Consider the following 16502-nt stretch of genomic DNA (forward strand, 5'->3'; position numbering starts at 1 on the left):
TAAATAATATAATCCTAAAGAATAAATGGGTTAAAGAATAGTTCACAGAAACAAATAATTTCATCAAAGAAGATGACAATGAGATAAAGCAAGAAAACTCTTGCGATGTGGCCAAATTAATCCTCGATGGAACAATTACATCTCTAAATAGTTTCATCAATAAAAGAGAGAAAGCAGAGATCAATGAATTGGGCATGGAACTAAAAAAAGGCCAAGAAAAGCATCCAATTAAAAAACTCCAAATAAACACAAAAATGAAAATTATGAAAAGCAGAGATGAACAAAATTGAAAAACCAAAACCATTGTGTTAACAAATACATTGGGAGCTTCAAAAAAGGCAAACCATTAAGTTAATTTGTTTAAAAGAAAAGAAAGAAGAAAATTAAATTACCAAGATAAAAAAATGAAAAACGTATATTTATAACAGAAGAAGAAATTGTCAGAAAGCTACTTTGCTCAATTAAATGCCAAAAAAAAAACTGATAACTTACTGGAAATGCATAAATAATTAAGAAAAATAAAAATACTCAGACTAACAGGGAAAAGATTTTAAAAAGCTTAACCTAAAAAAAAGGAGAAATTGAACAAATCATAAATGAACATCCAAAGGAAAAACCCCAATCCCAAATGAATTTAAAAGTGAATTCTATCTCATATTCAGAGAATGATTACCTCTAATATTACACAAATTTTTGCCAAAAGAGAAAGAAAACAACCTGTTAAGCTTCTGTGAGACAATATTTGTATAAAAAGTTCTTAACATAATGTCTGCCAAATAATAAGTGCTATATAAATGTTTACTTCCTTTCCTTTTCCCCCTTCCATGAGACAAATATTCTGATACCCAGACAAGGAAGAGATAAAGCAGAGAAAGAAGCTTAAAACATTTATTTTTAATGAATATCGCTGAAAAAAATATGGATAAAACATAATCAGAAGGGTCTATAGCAATATATTTGAAGGATTGTTTACTATAACTAGTGTGAATTTACACTAGGAATGCAGGTTTGGTTATGAAAACCATAGGCATAACAGGCCATATCAATAACAAAAACATTAAAAGTCACATGAGTCTATCAAGAGATGCCAGCAACACTTTTAACAAAATGCAACCAATGGAACTAAGGGTCAAGAATCTTAAAAAAAGAAAAAAGAAAAGTGAGAAGGAAGGGGTTCTGTCAGTATCACATTAAGTCATTACCAAAGAGTTTTGATCAATCAAAACTCTTTGGTAATGACTTAAAAGTAGAAAAGTTGCTTAGTGGACCAGATTAGGTAAGCAATACCCAGGAACAAACCAAACACATTTTTGTATTTAGTAAACCAAAGGGTACAAACTACTGTGGTAACAACTAACCATTTGACAAAAACTGCTGGGAAAACTGGAAAGTAACTGGACAGTAGCTAGATTTAGACCTCCACCTTACACTTAGTAACAGAATAAATTAACAAATAAATACATTGCCTAAATACAAAAGGTCATAAAATTAGAGAAGGAAAAGGATTACTTTCCATGACTATAAATATTGGGATAATTCCTAATTAAATAAGGGATAGAGGTAAAGATTAAAAAGATCATTTGATTACACAAGATTGAAGAGCTTTTGCATAACAATGCAAGTAGAATTAGAAGAAAAGCAGTTAATTGCGGGGGAAAAAATTTTTTTTCCACTAAATATCTCTGGCAAAGATCTGGTATTCAAGATATCCAAAGAAATTGAAACAAATGGATAAGAACAATTACTTACGACTTCAAAAGCTTAAAAAAGTTCACAACGATGTACCTCTTTATCAATCTCCTATGGACATAGAAACTGAGAAAGAGCAAAGGACTAGGAAATGGCCAGGACAAGGAAAGGATGTAGTGTTTTCCAAGTTTTTACATGATCAACACAAAAACTGATCACAAACTGAACCATCAAGAAGACAAATAATTCTATACGCTACATTTAACGACCATGATGCAATGGGTGTGAAACAGTGACATCATGAATAAGAGATCAGTACCAGTTTATTAATATAACTGGGTTAAAGGAGAGTTTGAAGAAGGATCAAAAGATCACCCCAGGGAGAAAGATAATATTGATATTCCACATAAAACTCTGTGAGGGAGAGCCAAAGTGGTGGTTAGGCAGAAATTTATGGTTATGTTAGCAAAAGAGAGAGATACAATAAAAGATGAGTGGGCACCCCATCTCCCAAATCTAACAGTTTAGCAAAAAGAAAGTAACAAGTTAAGGGAAAACAGAAGAGAAATAATCAAGATCAGTACAACTGAAAATAGAAAATCAATGGACACATAATGAAATCCAAGTGCTGGTTTTTTTAGAAGACCAACAAAGGAAAATAATAAGCAAATCTAAGGAAAAAAGGGGAGAACAAACCCAAATCACCAGAATTGAAGAGGAGAAAGGAGAGATCACAATAAGGGCAAAGAAATCAAAAAGATCAGAGAAAGTTACATATACACAGCTCTATGCCAAGAAATCTGAGAAGCTAATCGACGTGAATCATTGACAACAATCAAAATGATCCGAGGCTAGGAAGGCGTGCCAAAGAAAATGAAAAACAAACTTTAGTACACTGGGTGAAAGTGGAAGCTGAAAGAAAGAACAGGACAGGTGTGTGTGTGTGTGTGTGTGTGTGTGTGTGTGTGTGTGTGTGTGCGTGCGTGTGTAGATGGGGCAACAATAAAAGATGGAAGAGAAGGCTGAGCTAGTCAATTCTTCTGTTATCTCTGCAAAGGCAAATCATCTTTGGACAGAAAGGACGAGAGCCATAATAGTCAATAGGGAGTGGACACACATGATGAGTTGGGAGATAGTAAGTGATCACCTTGATCCCTTAGAAGAGTTCTAGCTACTGGGACCAGAGTAACAACATCCTACGGTATGGACTGAGCTGGCAGGTGTGTTTGCTGAGCCGAGTCAGTCAGATATTTCAAAGATGGTGGAGAATGCATGATGTGGCATAAGACTGAAGAATTGTAAATGTGCTGATTTTTGAAGAAAAGGAAGATGGTAGAGTCTGCAAAATCTAGGCCAGTGACCTTGATTTTGGTCAAAGTATAGAATTTATTATCAAAGGGACAGTGGGTAAACATTTAGAAAAAGAAAGCTATAATAAAAAGCCAGCATATCTTTGAAAATAGATTGTGCCAGGGTTTTTGTGTTCTTGTTTTTTGTTTTATTTTGGCTTTTTGGTAGCAAAGACCAGGACACAAAGTGGATGCCCCTCAACTGGGGAATGGCTAAACAAGCTGAGGTCCATGAATGTAATGGAGTATTAACATGTTGTAAAAAATGACAAGATGAATATGGAGAAAATTTGGAAGGACTTACAAGAATTGATGCAAAATGAGGTGCGCAGAGCTAAGAGAACAATGTAAATGACAACTACAACAATGAAAATGGAAAGAACAGCCACAAAACAATGGCCAGGGAATGTTGGGAAATTACCAAGAACAAGCTTGGCCCCAAAGAAGTAAGTACTATATAAATGTTAGCTACCAGCTGTTTTCATCCATCCATCCATCTATCCATGCATCTATCCATCCATTCATCCATCCATCTATCCATTCATTCATTTATTCATTCATACTCTGTGCAAGGCCTATTCATTGGAATGGCCAGGCTGTAGCACATTACAAGCCAAGGACTTTGCAGAAAACTCAGCAGAAAGGATATATTCAGAGAGATGTACCACAGGAGAGGAAAGAGGGTCAGTTATCTAGGGGGCTAAAGTGAAGGTCAAGAGAGAGCCAAGATATCCCTATGGCATCCCTGCAATATCAAGGACACCAGAAGAAGATCCCCAACACACAAGAAGAACCCTCTGCTAAGCATCTATGGAAGTACAAGAGGAAGAGGCACATAGAAGGAGGGGGCTGGAAATGTTGTGGTCCTCTCCACCGGAAGGAGAACAGACATTGATGAGACTGCAGATCCATACGGACGAGGGACTGGGCTGTAACCAGAGAAGCAAAACTGAAAAATGCCCCAGGCCCTGCCCTCAGTGAGCTTATGTTCTATCAGGGGGATGCTGCAGGAACACAGACAAGTGCAGTACAAGGGAGTGAATGATGGCAGCAAATGAGAGAACCAAAATGCTCTGGGCATATTTTAGGAGAGAAGACTTTCATTTGAAGGGGATGGATGCAGACCAAGGCAGTCATTCTGGAATTAGGTGACACCAGGAAGCCTTCTAGAAAGAGAAGGCCTAACGAAAGAGGCAGCATGGTACTGTGTAAAGAGGGCTGAATTAGGAGTCACATGGCTTGAGTTCAAATTCCATCTCCGCCATTTACTCTGTGTAACCTTGGACAAGGCTTAATCCCTCTGGGTTTCAGTGTTTGCATTTGTAAAATAAAAGGGTTGGATTGGATGGTGCTAAGGGTCCTTCTAGCTCTGAATCTATGATCCAAGTATTGTCTCATGATCCTGATAACAAGTGTTCTGGGACAGACATCTGGTAAATAGAATGCTTGATAAATTTTATGACTTGGATCCTTTTCCTTACCCTTCTGAAAATTCTAAGTGGCTCATCTGAAGGATTTACCCATAGACACATGTCACAGAAAACCCAACAATCCAGAGGGCAAATTTACAACCAGGGGTGTGGGGGAGCCAGCTCAAACCCACTTGAGAGAGTCAATTGTGATTTTTTCAATGTGAGCGATTACACCTCAGAAAACGGGAAGCACTACAAGTCAAAACCTGATATATTGCTTTGTTTCTAGATTTAAGAAAGTGATGGAGAAATATCAATAATGAAGATTAGCCTTAAAATTGTGTTGAGCATATCATTCCCCCTGCCCCCCACCCAGATATCTCGTTGTGAAATATTTACCAGCACACTCCCAAAACACTCCAGTTATTTAGAAGCAACTTTCTGATCAAGTAGCACCATAAAGAAATTGAGTCTGGGTAACTTACCTCGGCTGGGGATACCCTGAGATATTAGGGCCATTCTGGCCAAACTGATGGACCCCAGAATTGGGGGGTCCAGGTGGTAACACCCCAACAGGTGCAGTAGGTCCCAAAGGCCCAGCTGGCTTCATTATGCCTGTAATGCAACAAAGAGTACAGGTAAAGAAATTCAGGTGTATGTTATTCATGGACTATATCAGATGACCTAAAATCCTTAGGCCAAGAACATGGGCTGATAAATGAAGAAAAAGTGGGTAACAATCTATGGATCCATTGCCTCATTCTGAAGTAGAAAGGATTAGATGAGGGAGTAGCTGATGTTTCTAGCTTGGAGTGATGTCATCCTGCCACTCCGTGCTGTAATTCTAGGCTCTAGTCTTGGGGGAGGGAGCTCTGCCTTGGTGAATAGTACAGAAAGAGGATGAGAAATACTAAAAATAAAATAAAGAAATGGTAAATAACTAGAATATTCTCCATCCACCTAATTCACAGGCCAGCCAAACTTTGTGCTTTGCATAGCATAAGCACTTTTCTCCTTTCTTTCTTTCTTTCCTTCCTTCCTTCCTTCCTCCCTCCCTCCTATTAGTCAAACTGGACTAACTGTAGAAAGGCAACAAGAAGCAGAGAAAAGGTCCTGGATTTGGAGTCCAAGGTCCTGTGTTCGAATCCCAGCTCAGTTTCTTACCACAGCTGTGACCAGGGGAAAATCACTCCCCATCTCAATGTCTCAGCTTCCTTTTCTACGGACAGGGGCTGGTCCGGAGTGTCTTGAAGCCCCACAGCTAGACCCTAATAATTATTCGCTGGATGGAATTGAATAGAATCAAATTTGCTCATCCCCCACATGCAGCCAATGTCTCCCCATCATCTGCGCTTTTCTCCTCAGAGTTTTTGCCCTCATCTCCATATGAACCTTCTCTGGCCCAGATATAAAGCTACTTCTTCCAAGAAGCTTTGATTACCTGATTGCCCAGAAATGACTCTTCCCTTCTCAGTCTTGGCATAGTGCTTCGCTGGAAAGTCTTAGGATGTCCCCTATGTCACAGGTACAGGGTCATAGCTTTAGTGCTGGAAGCAACCTTTGAGGTCATCTATTCTAAGGCTGACCTTCATTTTACAGGTGAGCAAACTGAGGCCCAGAGAGGTTAAATGATTTGCCCAACAACCAGTAAGGGCCAGAGCTGGGATCCCAGTTCAAGTCCATGGGGGCTTAGAGTTTGGGGTTCTTTCCATTGGGCCACCTTGTATCTCTGGGGAGTGACCCCGAGAGCCTAGCTTGGTGCTCTGCATGTAAGCCACTTAGTAAATGTTAGCTGAATTGAAAAGTGCATGGATGCACACATATGTTTGTACACACACACATATGCTAGAGTAATACATATTCTTGTTACGTACTTACATAGTAGTATACCATATAATAAATGTCAACACATATGCTGCTGTTGAGTCATCTCAGTCATATCTGACTCTTTGTGACCCCATTTGGGGTTTTCTTGGCAAAGATGCTGGAATAGTTTGCCATTTCCCTCTCCAGCTCATTTTATAGATGTAGAAACTGAGGCAAACAGGATTAAGTGACTCACCCAGGGTCACACAGCTTGTGAGTGTCTGAGGCCAGATTAGAACTCAGGAAAATGAGTCTTCCAGATTCCAGGCCCAGCCCTCTATCTACTGCGCCACCTAGCTGCCCAAACATATGTACACACACACACACACACACACACACACACACACGATGAATAGTCTATGTACATATTATTCTTGTTATATATACATGCATGTATATATGCACACATTTATTTTAGAGTCATATTTCAACATGTACATATGTGCGGAAATACATATGTTTGTACATATACATGTATGTTTATATCCATATGCACACATATTATATATAGTAAGCGTATTAGGCTCCATGGAAGTAGCCGCTGAAACATTCGCATGGTAGATCTGAATATAAGTTTAGAGAAATGAGCCTAAGACAAAAGTTCTAAGCCCTAGAACCTAGAACTTGGAGACAGTTCTGGGTCTCCCTTGTGGCCCCCCTCCTGCACAGCCATTCCACTCAAAAATTAGCCAGTCAACAAATACTTATCAAGTGCTTCCTGTGGGTAAAGCAGATGACGTTCCACGACAACATTGTTAAAACAGATACAAAAGGAATGCATGGATGGCAGACAATGGAATTGACTTCTCCAAGAATTCTTGATTTTTTTTTTAAGCTTGAATTATCATTTCATGGGAAGAGGGAACTGCAGGGAGGAAACACTCCCATTTGAGATCAGTTTCTATTTTGTAACTGATTTTGTTGGGAGCCACTGAGGACTCAAGTGACTCGCCTACATCAAGCCACAGTGTGTGTCAGAGCTGGTGCTGGAGCCCGGTTCTTCTCTCATCCATCATGCCACACCACCTCTGGGCATACTTAGTGATTCTCCAGCAGATCTGGAGAAAATCACAGTTTAAAATAAGTCTCTAGCAGAGACTCTTTGGGGCCAGGGCCCAAATCTCACACAGCTGCCAAAATGATCTTCCTAAAGCAGCATCTGACCACACCACCCTCTACTCCATAAACTTCAGTAGCTCCCTCTTGCCTATAGACTAAAATATAGTTCTTCTATTAGGCATTTTTAAACCCTTCACAATCCGGACTCAGTCAACCTGTTCCAGGCTAGTTTCATATTTCCTCCCTCTCCTACCCCTTGACCCCCATGGAGCACACCCTACATTTGACATAGTCTTTGTTATCTTTGTGTGTCCACTACCTAGCAAACATTTGGTACTTTTAAATGTTTAGTGAAATCTCTTTAATTTTCTTTGTGGTACACCTAACCTGGTGCCATGTGTAAGTAATAAAAATCTTTTAAGGCTAACAGTTTTCATCCACCAGTGGCTTGTTTCCAACCCTGATCTTTGTACCAACCACATATTTTTTTAAAAGGCTTCAAAAAGGAAGGGGAGCTGGGGCTAGAGATGGTCATGTTTGTTGCTGCAGTTTGGGGTTTCTGTCTCTGGCAAATTTCCCTCTTATTAGCATGATCATGGATTCGAGTTCTCCTGGGATTGGCTTCATTTATGTAAATAAAGTCCCACAAAAATATGTTCATGGAAGCTAATTTTAATATGGCAGCATTGTACCCTTGCAGGCAAATAAAAATGGTTTGCTTCACTGATATTCTAAGCATGGAATTTAACCCCTGCTCTCTTAGTGATGAGAAGCAGAATGGATGGAGAGCTGGAGGCCAAGGTCAGTACCTGAATCCCTGAATATTGGCCAGCCCCTTTTCTGACACATGCTGCTATGTGACCCTAGCCAAGTCACTTAACTTCTCATTGCTCAAAGCAATTTGCTAAGACTCTAAATTGCAAAGAACATGTCAGCCTGCACCTGGGAGTTGTTATAACAGTGAAATCACATCTCCTTTCCTATCAGTGGCAAAAGAAGAGAGGGGAGCCTAGGAACTCTGGGCAGGTAGGAGGTACAATGGACGAACACTGGGCTTGGAATGCTGAATCTTCCTGAGTTTAAATCCTGCCTCAGACACTAGCTGTGTGATCCTGGGCAAGTCACTTAGCCCTGTTTTCTTCTGTTTCCTCATCTATCAAATGAGCTGGAGAAGGAAATGGTCAACCACTCCAGCACCTCTGCCAAGAAAACCCCAAATAGGTCATGACTAACATAACTGAATAACTTCCCTGAAGGCCAGAGTGTTGAGAAGGGCCTCGAAGGAAGGCTTGGGAAGCTGCTGCAGGTTTGTTTAAATAGAGAGACAGCTGGAGGATGGGGTCAGGTAAGAAGAGAGAAGGGATGTGGGCCATGGCAGGCTAGCCTGCCCAAAAGCCTGGCCTAAGGCTGGGTTTGGGCTAGGATAACGGAGAGCATCTGAAGATGGGGTGAGCACAGATTGTCTCTGCAGCCAGTTCGTAGAACTAGCATTCATACTGTTTTACAAACCTTAAGAGTTTTACCGTTATTATCTCATTCCATCCTCACAACAACCTGGAGAGGTAGGGGCAATGACTATCGCCATTTCACAGATGAGGAAACTGAGTCAGATAGAGGTTAAGTGACTGGCCCAGGGTCTGACAGCTAGTAAGTGCTGGAGGTTGTGTTTGAGCTCGGGTCTCCTGACTGTAGCACTGTCTCCATGGGATTGCCTCCACTACCACTACTCCTTCTGCTACACGTGACCTGGAGATTGGTAGGAAGTGGCCTTGGGAATCTCAGCCTCAGTTTCTCCTTTTGTGAAATGAGGGAATTGGACCAGATGACCCCTGAAGCCCCTTCCAGGACTAAATTTGATGATCCTGGTCCCTCTAGGGACAAACAGAATGTGTCTAATCCCTCCACCCTTCAAACATGTGAGAGAGAAGTGAGTCTGTCACCCTGGAAATCTGGTCTCCTCCAGGCTAGCTAGACATCTACCTCCTTTGTCCTATCCTTATATGGCAGGAGTCTGAAGCTCTGCAGTAGCTTGGCTTCATTTGCTAAAGCATTTATGTAAATTTCCACGCTTGTAGGCGGGCTGCATAAATCATACTGTGAACCATATGCTACCCGCCGGCCGTATTTTGGACAGCCCTGCGCTAGGTCATGCCGCCTCTCACTTAGCACATTGGAAAAGATTAAGACATCTTTTCATTTAGATGGCATCTGAGCAGAGTGGAGCAGAACTAGCCCCTCCAGAATCCCTGGAAATAGGTCTCTATCTTGGTGGAGCCTAAGCTTGACTGCCACATCACACTAGTGACTCTCATTAAGCTTGAGGTCCACTAAACTCCCCAGATCCTTTTCAAAATCACTACGTTTCAAAAATGAACTAACATAGTCCATGTTACCTGATGGAGAGGCTGAGTGCGATGGGTCACCATAATGTCCACGAAGAGGCGGGGAGAGTGGCCCCATTCCAGGCTGGGGCTGGGAGTATGGAGGGGTAGCGACGTAACCTTGTTGGCTCATGGTCAAAGTTATCTCATACCAGATCACAGGGTTCTTCTAAGGCTGAAAGAGGAAAAAGACAATGTCAGACTCAAGGACAGAGTCATCGTGCTCCCAAAGGAAATGGACCTTCTGTAGAAGCTCTAAGGACCTTGGCATCTGCCATGGGAGACAATCATGACATCCTTTTATCATTGAGCGACCTCCATTTCATTGTAGCTACAGTGGAGCAGAAAGGCTAAATGCCTGCTACTAAACAACAAACATGCATTGAGTTCCTGCTGTTTATCGAGTTTATTGAGTATTCTGTGGGTGCCTAGAACATACACAGTCTAAGGTCCCTTCCCTCTAGGAGCTTACAGGCTAGTAGGGAAGATACAGGGACATAGCACTACCGCCTTCCAAGCAATGGACCTAGGCTTAAATTCTGGCCAACACATATTTTTCAAGGTGGCTAGATGGCTCAGTGGATAAAGCACTGGGCCTAGAGTCAGGAAGACCCAAGTTCAAATCTTCCTTCAGATACTCACATGCTGTGTGATCCTGGGCAAGTCACTTAACCTATGTTTGCCTCAATTTCCTTATCTATAAAATGAGCTGGAGAAGGAGAGGGCAAACCACTCCAGGATCTCGGCCAGGAAAACCACACAGAGGGTCAAGAAAAGTGCTTGAACAACAATAGTGATGGTAAGAATGCCAAGGGAGGATGTGAGGAGTGATAATTATGTCTCTTAAATTGTTCAAAGACCTGGGATTTCATTACTGTGGAAATACCCTCCTCTTATGTAGACTGAGGCTGAGAAGGAAGGCTCTGAAAACGATGTGCCCAAAAAGTCATCACCCTGAGGCCAATCTGGGCACGCATTCATGTGGACCGCATTCTGTCTTTTCTTTTAAGGAAATGAAAAAGGAGTTTATTAAAAATGCCCAAATTGAAAGCATCAGGCCAGCCTAGATCTCATCCTAGTAAACAAGGAAAGGCCTGCTGGCTTATAAATAATGGGAATCTTCAATTAATTAATCCAATTAATTCAGCAACAGGCATTTATAATCGTGAGCCAGGCAGGCACAGAACTAAGTGCTAGGGATTCAAAGAAAGGTAAAATCAGCTCGTGCCCTCAGGGAGGTTACCTTTTAGTGGAGGAGATACCATGTAACATACGATATATAAGTATGTATAAACTGTTACAAGGTAACCTGGGAGATGAGGGAGGCACCAGCAGCTGGAAGAACCAGGAAAAACCTCATGAAGAAGGTGGTGTCTGAGCTGAGTTTTGAGGGAAGCCAAGGATTCTGGGAGGCAGGAGAGCTTTCCCAGCATGGAGAAGTAACTAATCCAGCTTAGAACGTGTGATGATGAAGAAGAACGTCAGGCAGTCTGACAGGCACCCTATGTAGGCTCCAGTGGATTAAAGTTCTATAGGAGATGTCAGGAGATGGAAACTCTGGAACTTAATTCTGAAGACACACAAGAAAGAGGACTAAAACAGGAATTGTTGGAAGGAAGGAAGGAAGGAAAGAAGGAAGTATTTATTGTGTACTATGTATGTATGTGCCAGGCACTATGCTAAGCACTTTTACAAATATTATCCCATTTAATCCTGACTAGAACCTTGGGAGGGAGGTGCTATCATTATCCCCATTGTACAGATAGGAAAACTGAGGCAGACAGGTGAGGTGAATTGACTTGCTCAGGATCACATAGATAATAAGTGTCTGGGGCTTGATTTGAACTCAGACCTTCCCAACTCCAGGTCCAGCACTCTATCCAATGTACCATGTAGCTGCCCCTAAAAAAGAGGACTCATCAACCAACAGGCATCATTAGGGGTAGCAACATGGTCCACTGGCTACAGTGCTAAGCCTAGAGTTAGGAAGACCTGAGTTCAAATCTGATCTCAGACACTACCTGTGTGACCCTGGGCAAGATATTTAACCTCTGCCTCAGTTTCTGCCTCTGTAAAATGGGGGTGGTAATAACAGCTGTTTCCCAGGGTCGTTGTGAGGATCAAACCAAATGAGATAATTGGCCCATGGTAAGTGCCATGTACATGTTAGCTATTATTTTTTATTACTATTGGCTTAGATTTTTAAGATGTACAAAAGGACAAGTAACTGAGGGTGAACAAAGAAGTGTGGCGGAGACTTGTGAGCAGAATGTTAGAGAATTCTGGCTTGGAAGAGGCTGGAGGGTAGCCATAATGGGGGTATGAGGAGGCTCTTAGAAGGGATAGGGCCCCTGCTCATGGTGGAATTGGATGGCAGAGAAAGGGCAGAACTGTTCACCTCTTGGACTAATTATTTTTTCGGCCAACAAGAATGATCTCTGAACCAGAAGGGACAGAATCAAAATGACTAATGGAGATTGCCACCCAAGATAAATAGATCATTCCCGGGCACCCGGCTTCCCTCCTTGAGCTTGGAGTAAACAGGTCCAAATTGACTTCATCCACTGCTACGCAAAGAGGTACTTGCTGAGTCAGTGTCAGAAACCTCCAAAAGATCGTGGATAGCCAGATAAGTACTGTCCCTCCCCCCACACTGCCCCAAATCAGAGAAGATTTTTTAAAAGGAAAGACGATAGAGTCAATAAATGGTAGGCCATTGACTTTGATTCCTGGAAAACTTAGAAAATGCACTACTAAAGGGATAATTGGTGAAGGCAGTGACGAGAACAAGGTCATCATGGCTTCAAGAACTAGGCATGCCTGACTAACCTTGCTTCCTCTTTAGCCTAGGGTTGCTAGCCTGGCAGATCAGCAGAGTCATATAGACGCAGTCTATCTGGATTTTAGCAGGCATTTGGCGAACTCGATGCTATTCTTGGGGGCAAGGTGGAGCGATACAGACTGACAGAACTTTTCAGCTAATTATAACCTGGGCAAATGGCACCAAAAAAACCATGGGTGATGCAGTGTCAACTGACTGGCTAGCTAAAGAATAGTTGTTAATGGGCCAAAGTTGATTCAGAAGGCCTCCATTGGAACCTCCTGAAGATGTCTGCTTGGCTCTGTGGTTTAACATTTTTACCAAGGACTCGGATGAAGACCTAGATAAAGGTCTAGATCAGGGCTTCTTAAACATTTTCCACTCAAGACCCCTTCAGCACTTTTTAAACTGTGGGTCTTGAAATCCTTAAACTCACAGTTTAAGAAGCACTGACTAGATGGTACATTCATCTAATTGGCAAAAAACACATTGGAGAGCTGACACACTGAATGATAGAGGAAGCGTTCAAAAAGATCCAGAGAGGTTATGGGGAGGGGAACCTGCAGCCTCAAGCCCATATGTGGCCCTCTGTGTCCTCAAGGTGGCCCTTAGACTGAATCCAAACTTCACAGAACAAATCTGGATTTGGAAGTTTGGATTCAGTCAAAAGGCTACACTTAGAAGTCTTAGGACCTAGGAGGACATAGAAGAACCTAGAAGGCCACATGTGGCCTCAAGGCTGCAGGTTTCCCACCCCTGGGTTAGCATGTTGAATTGAATCAAATAAGATGAATGTGAAGAGGTAAATATAAAAAACTTATTACCCTTGAGTGCAAAAAAAAAAAAAAAAACCTTCACAAGTACAAGATGGCGGGGTGTATGGCTAGACAGCAGATCACTTGACAAAGGTTCAGGGTCTTTGGTGGTTACTAACTCAACAGTGTGATATGGAAGTCAAAAAAAGCCGACCCAACCTGAGGGGCCTTAATGGGGCCCAAGAAATAGCACTGTCTGCCCCGATGAGACAACATCTAGAGTACTGTATCTGGCTCTGGGTACCACATTTTAGGAACGGGATCGATAAGCTGGAAAGCATCCACAGAAAAATAACCAGAAGGGTGCATGGAACTTTGGAACGAAATAGGGACATTTTAACTTGAAGAGAAGACTGTGGGATATGACAGTTGTTACCCAATGACAGAAGAATAAATATCGACCTGATTTTCTAAAGGGAAAGGGAATAGAGTCTATAAATGGTAGGTCAAAGAGTTTGACTGTGATTCCTAGCAAACTTAGAGAATGCATTATTAAAAAGATAGTTGGTGAAATCCAATATTTGGAGGACTGATGTGCAAGAGAGATTAGACTAGCTCTACTGGGCCCCAGAAGGCAGAACTAGGAACAATGATGGGTAGAAGCAGCAAAGAAGCCAACTGAGGATCAAGTCATGAAAAAAATCTTTCTAACAATGAGAGCTGTTCCAAAGGAGAATGGGTTGCCATGGGGGATGGTCCTCAAAGGAAGGCTGAATGACTACTTAGCACGTATGTGGAAGGGGGGATTTTTATACAAGCATGGGATTCAACTAGATGGACTCTGAGGTCCTTTCCATCTCTGAATTTATGGGATTCTGTGAATGTGGCAGAAGTTAAAGATGCTCAGATCAAAATTGACAGGATTCAGAGCTGGGAGAGACCTTGGGGTTCACCAAGTCCAACGCTTTCATTTTATCAATAAAGAAACTGTATACATTTGCCCAAAGGTACACGAGCCTGGAGTCAGGAAGACCTGAATTCAAATCCAGCCTCAAACACTTATTACCTCAATTTTGTCTCTGGGCAGAACAGGCACATTGGAAAGATGCCAGTCTTGGCTCTGCCACTAGTTACTACCTGTGCAACCTTGGTTGGACTTCCCGGCTCATGGTCTCAGTTTCTGCATCTGAAGAATAAGGAGCTTGGGCCAGTTTTCCCTTCCAGCTCTAAATCTGCGATCCTAAAATCTTTTCTGTTTCACAAAAATAAGAGCCATTTGTATGGTGATGAGGAACCCATTTTGCCATGTAGTTGAAGAAGTGTACAGGGCATCTGGAGGCCTGAGTTCTAGTCCTGGACTGCCATTCAGGAAACCCGCACATGTGTACTTCAGTTTCCCCATCTTTAAAATGAGCATGATGATTTTCAGAGCTCTTTCCTCTCTCAAGATCATGGATTTCTTCTAAATACCTTCTCCTTCCTCTGGCTCCATGACCTATAGTCATAACAACAGGAACACTAGCCATCATATTGAACTGTGTTTCCTTGGATTTGGATCTCCCCTTATCCCTCATTTTTACAGACAAGGACACTGAAGCTCAGAGAGGTTAAGGGATTGCCCAAGGTTGTTCAGAGAGTAAGTAGCTGAGGCAGGATTTCAAAGTCAGGCCACTTGGCTCCAGATTCCAGGCTCTTGTCGTGGGGTACAAGGGGTTTGAGGATGCCAATGAACTTGGGATGGGATGGGGAAAAAAAGGACATCTTGATTTTCACTAACCTTTGGTTGCCTTTCTAATTCACTGCATTTAAAACGTCTTTGGTGAGAAGGGGCCCAGAGGTTCCTTCCAGCTGGCCTCACAAAGATGGTGAAGGACCCCTGTGTGGAGAAGCCAGCGTTCTGCCCAGATCACCAGCTGTACCTTCCTGGGAAGGCTCTTAGAAATCAGACCCCTGCTAAGGAGACCGTGGGGGGCCCGGCATCCGTGACACTTGGAGCCTAAAATCCCCCCATTTGTTTGCCTGTAGTATTCCTCTCCACTCCAACCCGGCGATCGGGTAGGTAGCACTACAAGCCGATTTCCTTCCCTTCCACCGGAGAAGGCCTGTTTGCTGCATCCTCTGGCGGGGACAGCACCTTCCCTCCTCCCACTACTTAGCAGACAGGGAGACGTGGCAGCCTGAGCTTTGGTCAAGCCTACCCAACGGGGCACCTCCGAGCAGGGCCGGCCAGGACACACCCCTGGTCGCCCGTCCGGCAGTCCACCTGCCGGCTTGGGCCGCTGCAGACCAAAGTTGTCGCCGGGAGCCCGGGATGCTTCCCGCAAGTGCACAGGAAGGGGCTGAGACCTCGCTCCAATGCAAGTGGGGGAACTTGCTTCCTCTGTCGCCCAGCGCAGTCTGCCACGTCAAACTTCCCGGCGCATCATACAAACACACACACACACATACACTGACACACGCACACTGACACACAGACAGCGAGTTAACACGGAGTGCCCTGACTCAGAGGGAAATAGGCATGCAGAGATCCCCGAAAGGGAATCCTCGGAGGGAGGTGGACTCCAGCCCCCGGGACCCCAGGGACCCCCGGGAGGAAGGGAGGCTCCGGAGCGCCCTCGGACCCCGAAAGCCACGCAACCGTTTAGACAGCAGATCTCAGGGCATCACGACTCCCGATTTTGACAATGCCTCAAACAGCCCCGTATTCCAAGGAAAAGCTGGGGGTGGGGGCGGGGGGAGAAGGTGCCCACGGGTGTCATGGAAGGAGGACCTGGGTTCGAATCCCAGCTCTGACTGCTCGACCTTGGGCAAGTGTCTGGGCCTCAGTTTCCCCGGCGGTAACGAGAAGGGGAGGACCCGGGACGTACCCACCTCCCGGGGGGCTCGGGACCCCGGGGACCCAGGCGCAAGGAGAAGGGCGGGGGCCCAGCAGATCGAGGTCGGGCTGCAGGCGAGGGCCCCGGGCTGCCGGGCTGCTCCGGGCGCGGGGCGGGGGTCCCGCCGGGGCTGCCTACCTGGCTGGTGCGGCCGCTCGGCTCCGCTCAGTTCCCGGCCCGCTGCGGCTGCCGCGCGCTCCTTCGCTCGCGCCCCCGCCCACCGGCCCGCCCGCCGGCTCGCCAGCCGGGGCAGGGAGTGCCACGTCAAAGCCTGCCCTGCCCGAGGCCGCGGCT

The 16502-nt window shown here is 43.9% G+C and overlaps 1 protein-coding gene across 2 annotated transcripts in view; it reads right to left on the minus strand.

The window, feature by feature from the left end:
- The window catches only part of SEC24D (SEC24 homolog D, COPII coat complex component), a 116559-nt gene extending 100057 nt beyond the window's left edge, over window positions 1-16502 (minus strand). The window contains exons 1-3 of one of the 2 annotated variants that reach the window (XM_036762721.1): window positions 16347-16502; window positions 9769-9931; window positions 4936-5065 (exon numbers count right to left, since the gene is read on the minus strand). In XM_036762721.1, the coding sequence (XP_036618616.1) occupies window positions 4936-5065; window positions 9769-9889 (251 nt within the window). In that variant the 5' untranslated portion in view covers window positions 9890-9931; window positions 16347-16502. The remainder of the gene's footprint in view (window positions 1-4935; window positions 5066-9768; window positions 9932-16346) is intronic. The other variant, XM_036762722.1, reaches the window with a different exon arrangement.

This window comes from Trichosurus vulpecula, chromosome 6 (genome assembly GCF_011100635.1).
Source record: "Trichosurus vulpecula isolate mTriVul1 chromosome 6, mTriVul1.pri, whole genome shotgun sequence".
NCBI lineage: Eukaryota > Metazoa > Chordata > Mammalia > Diprotodontia > Phalangeridae > Trichosurus > Trichosurus vulpecula.